General features: G+C 38.4%; 1 protein-coding gene across 4 annotated transcripts in view; it reads left to right on the forward strand.

Moving 5' to 3' along the window:
* The window catches only part of il17rel (interleukin 17 receptor E-like), a 32,963-nt gene extending 18,370 nt beyond the window's left edge, over positions 1 to 14,593 (forward strand). For all 4 annotated transcript variants that reach the window (XM_023952280.2, XM_078941537.1, XM_020714322.3 and 1 more), the window contains 15 exons: positions 735 to 841; positions 1,082 to 1,196; positions 1,613 to 1,657; positions 3,030 to 3,172; positions 5,756 to 5,827; positions 5,914 to 5,968; positions 6,041 to 6,204; positions 6,474 to 6,518; positions 9,024 to 9,078; positions 9,192 to 9,334; positions 9,862 to 9,915; positions 9,995 to 10,052; positions 11,533 to 11,631; positions 13,053 to 13,094; positions 13,216 to 14,593. In XM_023952280.2, the coding sequence (XP_023808048.1) occupies positions 735 to 841; positions 1,082 to 1,196; positions 1,613 to 1,657; positions 3,030 to 3,172; positions 5,756 to 5,827; positions 5,914 to 5,968; positions 6,041 to 6,204; positions 6,474 to 6,518; positions 9,024 to 9,078; positions 9,192 to 9,334; positions 9,862 to 9,915; positions 9,995 to 10,052; positions 11,533 to 11,631; positions 13,053 to 13,094; positions 13,216 to 13,328 (1,310 nt within the window). In that variant the 3' untranslated portion in view covers positions 13,329 to 14,593. The remainder of the gene's footprint in view (positions 1 to 734; positions 842 to 1,081; positions 1,197 to 1,612; positions 1,658 to 3,029; positions 3,173 to 5,755; positions 5,828 to 5,913; positions 5,969 to 6,040; positions 6,205 to 6,473; positions 6,519 to 9,023; positions 9,079 to 9,191; positions 9,335 to 9,861; positions 9,916 to 9,994; positions 10,053 to 11,532; positions 11,632 to 13,052; positions 13,095 to 13,215) is intronic.
* The last annotated feature ends 482 nt before the right edge of the window (positions 14,594 to 15,075 follow it).

Here is a 15,075-nt window from a genome sequence, read left to right on the forward strand (position 1 = left end):
TACAGAAAGACTGTTTGAAGCTCACGTCCTTGCAAACCGTGGCCAAGAGGCATCATAATGAATCAAATTCCTGTCAAACCACCTTTTTAAAGGCAACACCCATTCATTACGCATCAACCTAACAGCCGAAACAGTGACAGTTTTTTAAGGTGGGACGTCTTATCTTCTCATTTCATCTTTGTAAAGCAAAACACTTGTGATAAGGTTTCTAGCAGTTATACTTTTTAAAAAAAAGTGCAATTCACTTTTTTATTTTGTTGTGGATAATAAATATAAACGGAACAACCTTTAATTAGTCTGCACTTTTTTATATTTAGCCACAATCTTTGAAGTGGTATGAAAAATTATATTCTATGTTTTTAAATTGTTCAATAAGACCGTGTTTATTTGCACGTTTACAAAAATTAGCAATTCAAGCATGGTGGAAGTCGCATTTAAATTTTTTACCAAGATCAGACTTCTGCCTATTATCTTGTACAAAAGTTTGGACACACCTTCCCATTCATTTGAATGGGAAGGTGTGTCCAAACTTTTTGTCTGCACAGTATATGTAATTTCCGGTTTCTGATTCTGCTTCCTTCCCTATGAAATCTGATGTGACCCAGACAAAAAAAAAAAGTGTTGCAGACATACATCATTATTTAACATCCGTTCAACAGCGGAGACATTCCTCACGTTCTTTGATAAAATAGAAAAATACGTACAAACATTTCTTTCTTTTTTTTTTTTTGTAGAGTTCATTCATGGTTTGTCCATTTGCACCGTCAGTGCGGGGATGATGAGAAACTGCCAGAAGATCGTCTTCACGAAGACATCAAGAACAAAACTGTCTGGACTGCTGGTACGAGACTGGGCAGATGATCTATAACATCCCAATAATCCAGGAATCCCAACTATGTGTTTAGTTTGTTTGTTGCGTCACTTCCAAATGAATTTTTCTTTTGAACATCTCGGTGTTTATTCTAGCCGCTGTGATTTCAATTTGCCTGGAAGGCTGGGAGGTGTTAGACACGGCTGCCACGCCAACACTGACACTTTGACTGTTCTGATTGCCTGTGTTTTTTTAATGTATTCCCTTCAGGTGAGAGTTGACAATGATTGCACTGAGATCTCTCCAAGCCAACAAGTGCAAGTAACGATAAAAACCATACCTGACTACTGTGGCACACAGTGGACCAGCAACTATCACCCTTTAGGTACTAGGGATACACTCTTGGTTTCTTCATTTATTTAAAAAAATACAAAAGCTTTATGCGGGTTTGCAATTGAATGTTAATTAAAACTAGCCAAGGTAAGTGAACAGTGCTTTGTAACTTATCAAGTGTTTTCTTAACCCTTGTGTTATCTTGTGGGGTCAAAGTGACCCCACCCTTACATTGACGTGTTACACCTACCATGACAAAGGTGGAGAGGATTTCATGTAATCTATGGACACCAGTGAAGATCATATATCATTGAAGAAAAAAGGTTCAGCGCACTTTCTTGTGGGGTCCAAATGACCCTACTCCCAATTTTAAGTGCCTTGGATACCACAAGGGTTAATAAGTATTGTCACATTAAAGGTTACATCATGTGGGTAACATTTTTAAAGAGAGATTTTACTTTTCCTCAGGATGCATGATGGAAGATTTGAGAAGAAACGTCCCAGAATGCATTAGTAAGTGCATGCTTTCGCATCAATATTTCGGAGTTTTGTTTTGCTTGTCTTGGAAGTCAATAATTCAACGCATAGGTTTCTGCGCGGTCTAAAGCTTTATCGAGGTATTGCAACCAAATAATTCTCCCATTACACCTATTCACTCCACTAGTTTTGTTTAAAAAAGATCCAATAGACGGGACTATGGCCCGTGGTATTTTAGCAATTTATTTTTCGGGGATTGTAAATAGAATAGAATATTGTAAATAGAATGCAAGCGCTTCAAGCATTAACATAGTTAGAATAATTAGCATTTTTTGACCATCTGGTTTTCTGAGATAGTCAATGATGCTAAACGCATTGTAGCACTTTTGGTAACATTAGCATAGTTAGCATGATTGGCATTTCTAGCTGTGTTTTTCTGAGATGAATAGTATTGCAACACTAGCTCATTTAGCAACATTGGCAGTTAGCATGATTAGCATTTTGAATTATGTGTTTTTCTGAGGTAGCTGACAATGCTGAACACAATGTTAGCACTTTTAGCAATATTACCATAGTTAGCATCGTTAGCGATATATTTTTAGGAGATCGTTGAGGATGCTGATCGCAATGCTAGCACATTTAGCAGCATTAGCATAGTTAGCAGGATTAGCATTTTTAGTTCTGTGTTTTTCTGAGGTAGTTGATGATGCTGAACACAATATTAGCATCTTTAATGATATATTTTCTCTAGCACTTTTAACATGGGCTAATCACATTTCGACCATCCTACCTTTGAACTACGGCGGCTCATAATGTATTTTATTTTGTTTTAGTCTCTTTAACTTTTCTATTGGTGCTTCTAAAGCATTATGTTTATCTCCACCATAAACTTTTATTAGGTCTCGTGAAGTGCGTATTGTGTTTTTTAAGACACCAGTGTTTCCAAAATATGTCCAAAAATAAACATACAATGTTTTTCTTCTTCAAAAATATAATTCAGAGAATAAAAAATAACTAGCTTGCTCTTTCTCCTGCAGCAAGATCTGAGATCAGAATGTAGAAAAAGGCTAACCTTTATATATCTAAGCTCTGTTTAATGTGAAAGGCTTGCATGCACAACCACACACTTGGAATGCACAATGCTCCCATTTTAGTAAATCTTGTTCAATTCTAGTCACAAAACTTTTTATTTTATATATTTATTCAATATAGGGACAGCACATATTAATCAACATTTCTGTCAATATGCCAGAGTTGGCCAAAGGGCTATTAACTGGAACATATTTTTAAACCCAAAAAATCTTGAACGTTTGAGGCCCCAACAGAACTGACCATTAAGATGGAAATCTATTGCATAACGTTCTGGTTGTGTGCCTCATCCTCTGATAGTTTTTTGTTTTTTTTCCAGCTGGTAGGCTGTCTTACAACACGAACCTGGAGAAGAACGAGCTGCAAATTAATGTGTCAGACATGCTTGAGGATCACACCTACCACCTCCGGCTGTGCCATAAGGATGATTACATTTGTGCTGGGACAGGAGACAGCACACAGGTCAGAACCTTCATTTAACAGGACTTTTTACTTGAATTTCCATCTCTTTAATGTCAGTGCATTCTCAGACACCAAACTAGGACAGTTCATTGGGTTTACACGTGTTCTGACTTTTAAAAAAACCTTAATAAAGGGTCTGGGCAGTTTGTTTTCCTTGGAGGTAATTTGGAGCCTGTTCTTAATCTTAGTGATCACGCTACAGCATGACATCAAAGGTCTGACCTTATAAAAAATAAACAGTAATTGCAAACTGGTGCAAACTGTTGTTTTCAAGTTTCCATTCAATAACAAAAAAAAGAAGTTAAAAACGTTTGAATTAGAATTTAAGATACTAAAATGAGCTAAAATCCAGTTTTTTTTCTGTGTTCTGTCAGTCTTTATTTGAAAAAGGAAAGTATGCCCCCTCCCAGAATTATTAATAATTTAAGTAAAGAAAACTTAACAATCACAAATAAAAAAACAATTTTTTTCATCTTCTGAAAGTGGATGTTTTTTTCTAATTTACGGCAACAAAAGAAAAGTAATCAACTGTCAATTTTTAAATTCATTTCTAAATGTCCGACAAGTGACAAGGTAAAAAAAAAAACAGCGTTACCCGAGTCCAGGTTGGTCACCATGGTTACAAGCTAAAAAACTTCGTTTTTTTTTCACAAATTCAGTAAACTGCATTTTTTTTGGTTTGTTTTTTGCAGACAAATAAAATGAAACAAACAAAATGATTTTTTTCTTTTAAATTCCTTTTTGAAAAATTGATAATCAAATAAACTAATAACATTTTAAACATTTTTGCATTTTTTCAAAGGAAACTTGAAATGCTAAAAAGCACACGTAACTTCCAGTTTGAATCGCATTTAAATAAAACAATAAAGTTCAATCAGGCCTGCCGGAAGAATACTGTAGCTAAATCCTTTAACTTTTTTGCCATTCTAATCACCTCCTTTTGGGTCACCCCTCTATCCCTCATGATGGGACAGCCTGCTCATAATTTGACAATATCTGTGCATCATTTCAAGATTAAACATAAATGAAATAAAAACAGAATAGTTGTTAGGAGAAGTAAATCTAACAGTATAGATTAAAATTGGGAATACAACTATGTGACATAAAATTGAATGAGGGCTTCTTTGCCAACGAACCCCCAAACTTTTCACTTTCACTTCCAAAAAAATAGTGTTTCTAACATGTTTCTCTGACATTTTTCATATTTTAAGAAGAATGGATTTCTGAGCCATTTTTGTTGCACTGGTGATGTTAGGTTGGGGATGTGAGGAGCTGTAAACTAGCAGGAGAGAGTGTAAACAGAGAACTTTCAGCAACAGGGAGGGAGAGGGAATTGTGCTCTGCACCAATGGTCTCGCCCACAACTCAGAGGCGAATTTCTAGTAAACTACTGCCGCTCTGTAGAAACTATGTCCTAGAAAATGACACAAGTACCAATACGTGCTCCTTAACCCTTGTGCTTTCTTAGATGACCCCACCCTTACATTGACGTGTTCTCCCTACCATGACAAAGGTGGATAAAGGTGGAAAGATTTCATGTAATCCATGGACACCAGTGAAGATCACAATTCATTGAAGAAAAATTGTTCAGAGCACTGTCTAGTGGGTCTAGATGACCCAAGTGCCAAGGATATCACAAGGGTTAAGCATTGCAAAAAAAACAAATGCAATAATTTTTAGCTGAAGACTTGAGCCCCATAAATTGTGTATTTAATGTTATTTTTTTTACATATACATATTTTTGATGATTTTTTTGGAACGGCTTTCCACTCTGCTGTTGTCATTTGCCACTCTTGCAAAATCTTTTGCCCCCATTCCCGCTAGGAGTGTGGAGAAAAATCGCTGTATCGCGATAATTCATTTGACGATACTTGCACCGATTTACAATGCTGACAAGATGATATTTATTTATTATTTATGACAGTCCTTCAGCGTCTGACTCTTGTTTTCCACTTAAACCTCCAACCGCTAGTTGGCAGCACCGCACACTGAGCCTCTTTAAGCATCCCTACACAGCACCAAAACAACAAGATCTAGTGAGAATCAGCTTTGTTGTTATGAGACATGTAATACTTAGTTTTTGTGTGGGTACCGATACGAAACTCTTTGCCATGTTGCTGCCAGGACCATATAAAAAAACACAGATTGTGGTGCTTTGTCGTGGGGTCCAGATTAGAACCAGTGACAACTGAGATGTATCGCGATACGATACATATAGCCAAACTCTTGCCAATACACATACCCCTACTTTCCGCCCCCCAAATAAAATGTTCTAGCTCCGCCCCTGCTGCCATATGAAAGCTTTTGTTTTGGTAACACATTTTCAGAGTCCGGGACCCGAGTCAAGTGTCTGTTTGACCACTAAATGAACTTTTAATGCACCCAGTGTGACTCAAAGTCAACTTTTAAGGAAGCAAAGAAGGAATTTTTGTTCCATTTTACCGCTGTCATGCACTAATAGATGTCTAAATTTATAGAGCTGATGAAAGAATGTGTTTAGGCCTCTAGAAAACCCCATAAATTAACTTTATTGTTGAGAAGAAAAAGGTGAAGAAATCTTAAAAGTCTTTATTTGTGCTGTAGATAGAGAAGGAACAACCCGTAAAGAGTGCCGTCCTCCGCTACACTCGACCTTTGCCCTGCCTTTGCATTGAGGTGACAATCTCCCAGATCCTCCAGGTTCATAATCTACTCTTTAAAAGTGAAGTAACCATCTCACACTCGTTGGTCACTCTCTGCAGGGTTGGTCGGCTGTGGTAGATGCACCCAGGGTGCGAGTGTGTCCTTTCCAAGACCGTAAGTTACAGGGGACGCATCTTTGTGAAGGGAAACTGATAAGACCGTGTAAGGATTGGTGCCTTCATCCAGGTTTGGAGGAACTGTGGTTGGGGATCACCTTTGACCCGCTGGAGGAAGCTCTGCTGTGGGAGCCTGCCTGCCCCGTGAACGCCGTGGCCGCACTGTGCGAAAAGAAGGTGGATGGGACCTGTGTTGATCTGCCGGAGGCCTCCCAGAATGTCAGCAGGGGAAAGGTATGTTGAAGGTCACGCAATTAGAATCCCAGTGGGCGTGGCATCACTTCTAGAGTACTGTGGCGGTTCACAAACCAGCTTGTCCGGTAGTTATCTCAGAGGTTAGTCATCTTTGCTACCTCCAGGCCAAAAACTGGTAAAGGTGAGATATCCAATTTTTATGTAAAGTCATGTCAAGAGTTTTGTTAAACGATTTTTAGATTCTCCCGGAGGCCAACAGCTTGATTTGTTTTTGACACATGGCTTTGTTGTTTGATTATGTTTTTCAGTTGAAATTCGCTAAAGTGGATCCACGCCCACAACTGTGCATGAAGGTAAGGGTTATTTTTTGGATCTCCTGCTACTGTAACTCTGTATTCTTGCGTGCGTCTGTATGTTGGACCACGTCCATCAAGCTTGGCTCAAGGGCACATTTGGGAGCTTTCTTTGCGGATTCTCCAGGTCAAAAAGTTTGAAACGAACACAAAAGGATGATAAAACTACAACTTTTTGGCATGTTTTTATATGGAGAATGTTGTATTTGTCCTAACCCCATAAAGTCCCACTCCAATCATCTTTTGCTCTATTTTTAAAGCCTTCCCAGTGGTCTTTTAGCAAGAATTCTGCTGTTTTTAGACAAAATCAAAGAACCTGTGTTGTTTTCCAGGACATAGTCTCTGCAAAGCGGCAGGACTTCATTAGAAATTCACCTCTGAGTTGACCATTGGCGTGGAGGAAAACCCCCCACCACCTCTTCCCATCACCCATATTTGGGAGATCTCTATTTCATGGTTTCCCACAAGCTTCCAGCCCCTCACAACCCTAACCTCACAACCCTAACATTACTGGTGCAACAAAAATGGCGAGCAGTATTGGAGTATCCAGCTGGTTGTAAATGTAAAGTACAGACCAAAAGTTTGGACAACCCTCATTCAAATAAATGGGATGGTGTCTCCAAACTTTTGGTCTGTACTGTACATATATACACATACATGTATGTATGTATATGTATGTATATATATATATATATATATATATATATATATATATATATATATATATACACACACACACATACATACTACCAAACATACACACTCACACAGATATATATATATATATATATATATATATATATATATATATTATTTTGAGTATAAAATACAATGGTTATGTTCTAAAAACTCAAGAAACGACATAGTAAGAGTACTGAATTCTTTGTGTGCCTCGTCGTGTGCATGAATATTATTTGTGTAGCAATACATAAATAGAATAGATAAGGCATTTTATGATGAAAACAGGAAGTAGGGACAACTGCATTTCATATAAATAGTGTTATGGGGGGACTAGAACATTTCTAAAGCGCTGCCGTGGCTGAGCTAACGGCGGCCCCTCTAGAAGCACGTGCTTCAGGACACTGTTGCCTTATTAGTGGGCTCGGATCCCCCGAGCGGGAACCACGGACCAAGCAGCAGCAGTCCACTTTGCATCGTGGAGGCGCGCCTGGGCTACTTGGGCCTCAATAAACACTTGTGTAGGCAGATGCGGTAGAGGCATTCCATTGGCAGAAAATGCATGTGCAGTGGTGCATGTATCAGAGGATATTTGATAGGCTGTTCTACATATCAACCAAGTCACGTACTTCTCAGTGGGGAAGATGATTAGTTCACAGATTTTGTAAAAATATAGTTGATTTTTTGGGGTTATTTATATTTAATGGCCCGTGACACGTCCACATGTCGACGTAATGAGCACTCCTCATATACATAGATCTGTTTGCCTCCAAGTGGATGCATCAGAATGGATAGAGGGAGAGCGTGTAAACAAAGAGCTGTCATCAACGGGAACGTAATTGGGGGCCGGCTTGCACTGCGCCACAACTCAGAGGTGAATTTCTATTTAAGTATTGCCGCAATGGAAAATTTATGTTGTAGAAAACGACACAGGTTGTTTAGATCTTTACTAAAAAACTGCATAATCATTATTAAATGGACCACAAAGAACTATTTTACACACAAAAAAAATAAATCAAAAAATGTTTAGAGTTGGTCTTTAACCCTTGTGCTATCTTAGATGACCACACCCTTACATTGACGTGTTCTCCCTACCATGACAAAGGTGGTTAAAGGTGGAAAGATTTCATGTAATTCATGGACACCAGTGAAGATCACAAACCATTGAAGAAAAAAGGTTCAGCGCACTGTCTAGTGGGTCTAGATGACCCAACTCCTAACGTTAAAGTGCCTAGGATAGCACAAGGGTTCCAAGGTTAAACAGAACATGCTGGTTATCAGTAAAAAACCGTTTCATTCTGTGGTCAAAGTTGTACAACCACACATAGAGGGAAAAGCCAACAGTTATTGTGAAACTGCTCTCAAAACTGAACCAAAAGTGGAACAAAAACCAGCCACTGGGAAAATGTGGCTTTTTCCCGATACTCTGTCCCCGAAAGTCTGGTGTATCTCCACCTTCTCAGCGGCTCTTTTGTTGTCTCCTCCATAAAGGCAATAAATCCTCATTGTTCCTGAGCCGTGCCGAGGACTTGGCAGGCAAGCCCAAACACGAGCCCTCATTATCAACTCTCCCCTTTAATTTCCTCTTAAAGCATGTCTTCTGATCTCTATTATTATGGCAATGCGTGTGGTTAAGACTTAAAATGACATAAAGTCTGGTGAAGTTGAAAATAAAATCACAATGAGCAGACATTAACAGGAACCCCTTTGGGTTTTTTTGCTTTGGATGGCTTCCCTGAAAACAATGCAGAAGTGGCATTGGGCGCTGCAGCCGCATTAAAGGCGCTCCTTTACCCTGATTGAAAAAAGTTATTTTTCTTTGACCAGTTCACCATCGGCTCTCAGTCCTGGGTTCGGTGCCCCTTCAGAGATGGGATCAAAGGTGACACATTTTTCCTTATTTCTTGTCCTTCTTATTACATAAAGTATCAGAATGAAACCTCATAAAATGAGTTATTTCTGTTTACCCCTCTCCAATTGCCTTTCATTGCCCAGCTTGGGACTTTGTCGTGACAAACAAACAAGGGCACCGGGATGTCCAGCTAGTGTCGCAGATACCCGCCACCTTTTCTGTGGGGTTCTGTGGGAGGTCTGCAAACTCCACATGCCAGGACAACGCACGCAGCTCTGTGCAAGTGGTGAGTGTGCGGTCATAAATTCCCCCCCCCCCGCCTGGTTTCTGGAGTGCTGCAGAATATTACCCTAGGTGGACTAACTCCAGAGAAGGTGGATGACTCACGCTCTGTTTACGCCATGATGCAACCAGGCTGCTTTTCAACTGAACATCCAAGTTGCTACAAGGTTAAAAAATATGCCTTTTTTATTTAGGAGAAAAAAAGGATCATAATTAAAAATAATTTTTTAAATTGCAGCTCAGAGACAAAACTTTGCCTGCAGATTCACTGAAAAGGAGCTAAAATTGCTGCCCAGAAGCATAAATTTAGTCTAATACAGGATATGCTGGTGCTTGCTACCTACCTTTTGTTAAATATTTTCTTTTATTTGCCAGAATTCAAACATGTACTCAATACATTTCTAACCTCAAGCTGCTCGTTGTTATCAGTGCAATGAAAGGCTTTCTTCATCCCACACATCCCGTCTACTTTCAGAGATTAGTCACAGGCATAGACTAACCCTTTTTTTTTCTTTCTTTCTTTCATGAAAGCTCAAGGCTAACAACCCAACACTGATTGGAAAAGCATGCAACTCTTGTCTTCAGGTATGTTTTTATAGAAGATGTCTCTTTTGGGAGAACCCATTCATCAAGCCAAGACTTTACTGTCTTTGTGCTTGTACAGGTGAAGAGGCAGGATGTGAAGTACGCCGCCAATGTCGTCCACTGTTTTGATTATTGCAGTAAGTATGAGATGTTGTTACAGCAAAGTGTCCTAAGAGGGACTTCTGCACTATAAGCCACACCTAAAAGCCAAAATTGTATTCCAAAAAAGGACTGTGAGCCCTATAATTCAGAGCGCAATAAATATGGATTCATTCTAGTTGTATTTAATGACGTGGAATGGATTTTGAGAGGTACATCCGCTCTGTCAACATTTTTTTTTACAATTCGGGAATAAGGTTGAGTGTTATCGTGAACATACCAGCATGGTTAATGTGTAGATGTGTCACACAATGGTTAAGTCCGAATTCCTTCTCTACTCACCATATAGTGCGTTCGCCATTTTGTAGTGCTGTTCAAATCTACAATTCCGAAATCGAGTGCCTTAGAAATTTCCCAGAACTCTCGGCGAAAAACCAGTGCTCACTAGATTGACAAATATAGACCAGTGCATTGGGTTTGAACAATTTTTGCAAAGCATATGTATTAAAATATAAAATATCAACGTTTTCATCTTCAAGAAGACAGTGAATTCATGATTGGTTGTCGCGAGTGAGATTTTCACTTTGTGAAGTCAATGGACTTTAAAAAAAGCATGGTGTCTGAATTGCTTTTAAAATAGCACTACATAGTCCCACACTATATAGTTTTTTAGTATTTAGGGAGTAGGGTGGGATTTCGGACACAGCTTTTGTCTTTTTTCTTTAACGTGTTACCAACAAGGTTGGGAGTTAGCGTAATCGCTGGAACGTTTGTTTTAATAGTATACGTGTTTTTTTTACGTCTTCCAAAAAACGTTGGGAGTTACAAGTATTGCGAATACGCTAATCCAGCTAACATATAGTGATGCTAGACTGTTTTTTTTTTTTTTTACGTGTTACCAACAAGGTTAGGAGTTATCATAGTCAGAGTAACGTCTGTTTTAGTGGAATCAGTCTGTTTTTTACGCTTTGAAAACAAGGTTAAGTGTTAAGAATATGCTAATGTGGCCAGCGTGTAGCTGTGTTGGACACTGTTTTTTACAAGTCACTAACAAGGTTGGAAGTTTGCATAGTCACAGTTGTTTGCACAGATATAAAACACATTACTAACATAATATGTTAATGGTGCAAAGACACTTTTCTTTGCCACGTAAACTACTGGAATTACTTTAATTGTGTAAATGGTTGAAGAGTTACAATGGTCAAAAGGAGGTAAACACTGGAGCTAAAGCCCAGTTGTTACAGGGTTAAAGATGTATGATTGTACAAAGAGACGTAGGGGTAGCCTAGCATCATTCCAGGAAAAGAAATAAAAAAATAACCAACAAGAGTAAATTCACTCTTTCCAATGTCTCTTTCAGTTCAGAGTCTGAAAAACACAAACACAACACAAACTTTTGTACTGAGATGTGGAGATGATGCAACGCCGTAAGCTAGGCTAACGTTATTGTAGAAAAAACAAATATGAACACCCCAAAACAAGTGAATCCTCTCTTTTTTTCCAATGTTTATTTTACAGGTCAAGAGTCTCGGGACTTGACCTGGATTGTTCTTCCAGCAGCGGTTTGCCTTACCGGGATCATAATTGTTAACCTGGTGCTGCATTTGCTGCTAACTGGTAGGAAATAGGCTTAATGCTGATGGAAATGAGCATTAAGCTAACAGTAAAAAACCTTCAAATTTTATTCAGTTTTGTAATAAAGTATTCAAAAGTAACTTCATTAAATACTTACCTACGTTGCTGTTGCACAGTGTTCTCTTGCTGCATTGGATGCTAACTTCGACTTTTATCTTTTAAATTTACGACTTTGAATCTGATTACTTTTTTTTCACTTGCTGCATTGCATGCTCACTTCAACTTTATCTCATAAATTTACGACTGTAAATCTCATAAATGTACGAGATAAACGTTGTAAATTTATTACTTTAAATCTTGTAATATTACTTTTTTTCTCAAAACAAATTTCTTTTTTTTTCACTTGTTGCATTGCATGCTCACTTCGACTTTTATCTCGTACGTTTGCGAGATAAATATCGTAAATTTACAATTTTAAATCTGATATATTTACTAGATAATAGTCGTGAAAATACGACTCTAAATCTCATAATATTACTTTTTTTAAACTTTTCTTTACTTTCGTTTTTTTTTCACTTGTTGCATTGCATGCTCACTTCGACTTTATCTCGTAAATTTACACGATTCATTCATTCATTCATTCATTCATCTTCCATTTGTCCCTTTTGGGGTCACGGGGCTGCCGGAGCCTATCCACTAGCCACTTATTGGCCAAGGCACGGGACACCCTGGACAGGTCGCCAGTCTGTCGCAGGGTCATTTACAAGATAAAAGTCGTAAATTTATATTACTTTGTACTTTATATTACTTCTTTTTTTGGTGGCCCTAAAACTCAGCCGTAAGAACCAATTTCCAAACTTTTTTTTTTTTTTTAAATTACAGTGTAACACACTGGTGGATGCTTTAGCTCTCATTTTTAAGGCTTTTTCTTCTCAGAAACTGCAACAATCTTAAACAGTGCTACAATAAATCCTTTACAATGTATTTGTAATAGCTTTGTAATTTGTACATTGTTTATTTTTGTTCCATCCATGTGTAGTTGACGTAGCTCATATGAATATCACAAACTACATAGAGGTTACTTAAAATTTTAATGACAGTTGCCTCATGCTATGACTTTAATTCCCTGTATTGATCCAGAACACACTGGTTGCTTTGACACATGTAAACAGACTTTTTTAGAACAGAGTCTGTTTTCAAACTGTGGCATCCTTGTTCACAGAGACACTATATTATATTCACCTGCTTTTCCATCTAAAATTCCAATGTCAAAGAAAACAATAGCAGTTAAGCTATAAATGTTGTTTTGCTTTCTACTTGTAACGTGTTTTAATTAGAGCCTGATATATCCTTGGCAGTTAAATAGAAACAGCAGATAATTAAGTCATGAATGAGATTCAAAAAGCAGATAAGTAAACATACTTCCTCTTTATATTTACGCTACTCTTTCCTGTGTATTTTAGTTTATCAAAGGAGGAAAAAGGAAAGAGAACGGAAGCAAACAGGTGGGATGGTCCCTAATTTCATCATTCTGTAAGATGCATGCTTCGAACAGATTCTTCCTGAAACATTAGCATATTCATAAAAAAACAAAAACAAACGTTTGTTTTGTCCTTGTGGCTCCAGATTCCAAGGTCAACTGCGTGGCCTCCACAATGCCAACTGTCAGGGGCAGCCTTTTCATAACGGACCCCCCTCAATGCAGAATCAACGAGAGAGCCAACTTGATTTCCAAGTAATCGCAGAATAAGGCTCCAGTCCAAAACATGGAAACATCATGAAAGGATGTTACACAATTACATAAGTTCTCTTTCAAGTTTTTTTTAAAAAAGTTGTTCAGACAAGCATTTCAGTTGTTAGAAGCCTTGCTGTAGATATGTTAGTATGGATGCTTGTTCGTAGTGTAGTTCACCAAAGAGCTATATAGACATGTATAAATATATATATAGTGGTCCCTCGCTATAACGCAGTTTACCTTTTTTATAATCTTGCTATTTTGTGGAGTTTTCTGTGTAATTTTTCTTTAAGGGAAGTGTGTTCTGCTGTCTGATTGGCTCGTCAATCAATCTCCTCCGTCCTGCGCCTCCTGTACAGAATACATTGAGTTAGACAAATTGAAATATATCTTCAATCGCAAGCAGATCTTTTTCGTTGTTTAACTTTCAACGGTTTTTTTTGTCTATAAAGGTTTCAACTTTGAAACGTAGAAAAGAGCGAAAATGAGGGACCACTGTATGTGTAATATTTTAGGAGGTGTGCGTCTGGCTGAAAGTTAGTTGTTTACCAATGTTTGTATTCATGTTGCAGCTAAATATGTATCATCTTTATTTAAAAGTTCTATTTTCAATAGTAAATGGAAAGTATTTTACCAAAAAGAGCTCTTGTTTCAAAATTGTGTTGTCAATAAAGTTTGTGTTGATTTTTCATTCCTGGACAAACCCCTGAACCTGAATACAATAAGCTGAGCAACCTGCTGAGCTGCCTCAAAAGCACAACAGTGGCCCGTTTCTTGCAACCCCATCATTTTGATCCTCCTCCTTTAACCTCAGTTACAGCGGCCCGTACAGGTGTGAACAACCTCTCTGCCAATGTCAGTGTGTGTGTAGGTAGGAAGCAGGGATGTTGAACTAATTTACATTTTTGCAATGCTCTGAATTCTGTGAATTATGCAAGGGAACCGTGAGTGCGGGTCATTAGCACGTGTTCCTTGTGTGCTGGCTGGCCGGCAAACAGACATCTACTGCGGTATGGGGAAGCAGTGAGCACGGGCCTCCTAAATCTTATATTTTTCTTATTTTCATTGAGACGATAATAAATAGATGCCCTAGTTTGATTCTTGTTTTTTCCCCCCCTTGAATTAATGTGGGTAACAGAGACACGGAAGCAGGGGCGGAATGCGACTTTTGCAGCAGGACGGAGTGTGTACCAGGGATGTGATTGGAGATGTGATTATCAATGCTTTTCTAGAGCTTTTTAAGATAAATAAATACATCCGATCTCTAAACATCCTCCGTGTCTTCCATGCATTGCAATGTGTCACGCTCCTGAGTGTGAAGATCTGGCAGGGGCTCCAAGCCAGCTTTTGTTTGAGACCATGTAACCACTGCACATATTTCAGGTTTAATTTGTGTGATCAGATCACGGAGAAATGGCAAATCTCTTCCCAAAATACAGTCTACAGACATATTGTCAATAACCCCCACCTGTAACAAAAATGCCTGCCCGTCAACAGCTATAGTAACCTCTGCTGTAGGAGACAATCTCTGATCCCCATGAACACGCTTAATGTTGGTTTTGTTTCTATAATCAATAACACCATTTGACAAACAACACTTCCTAACAGGTGACACAGAACTACCGCTGTCTAATAAAGCAGACACATGTTTTACATTACATAATTGAACAGGATAAAATGAGGATAAGTGCGAGGTACTTTGTCTAAATGAGCCATCATTACCGGGAACATAGCAGTAACCTGAAAGTTTG

Source organism: Oryzias latipes, chromosome 23, assembly GCF_053564925.1.
Source record: "Oryzias latipes strain Hd-rR chromosome 23, Olatipes_Hd-rR_3.1".
Taxonomy (NCBI): Eukaryota; Metazoa; Chordata; class Actinopteri; order Beloniformes; family Adrianichthyidae; genus Oryzias; species Oryzias latipes.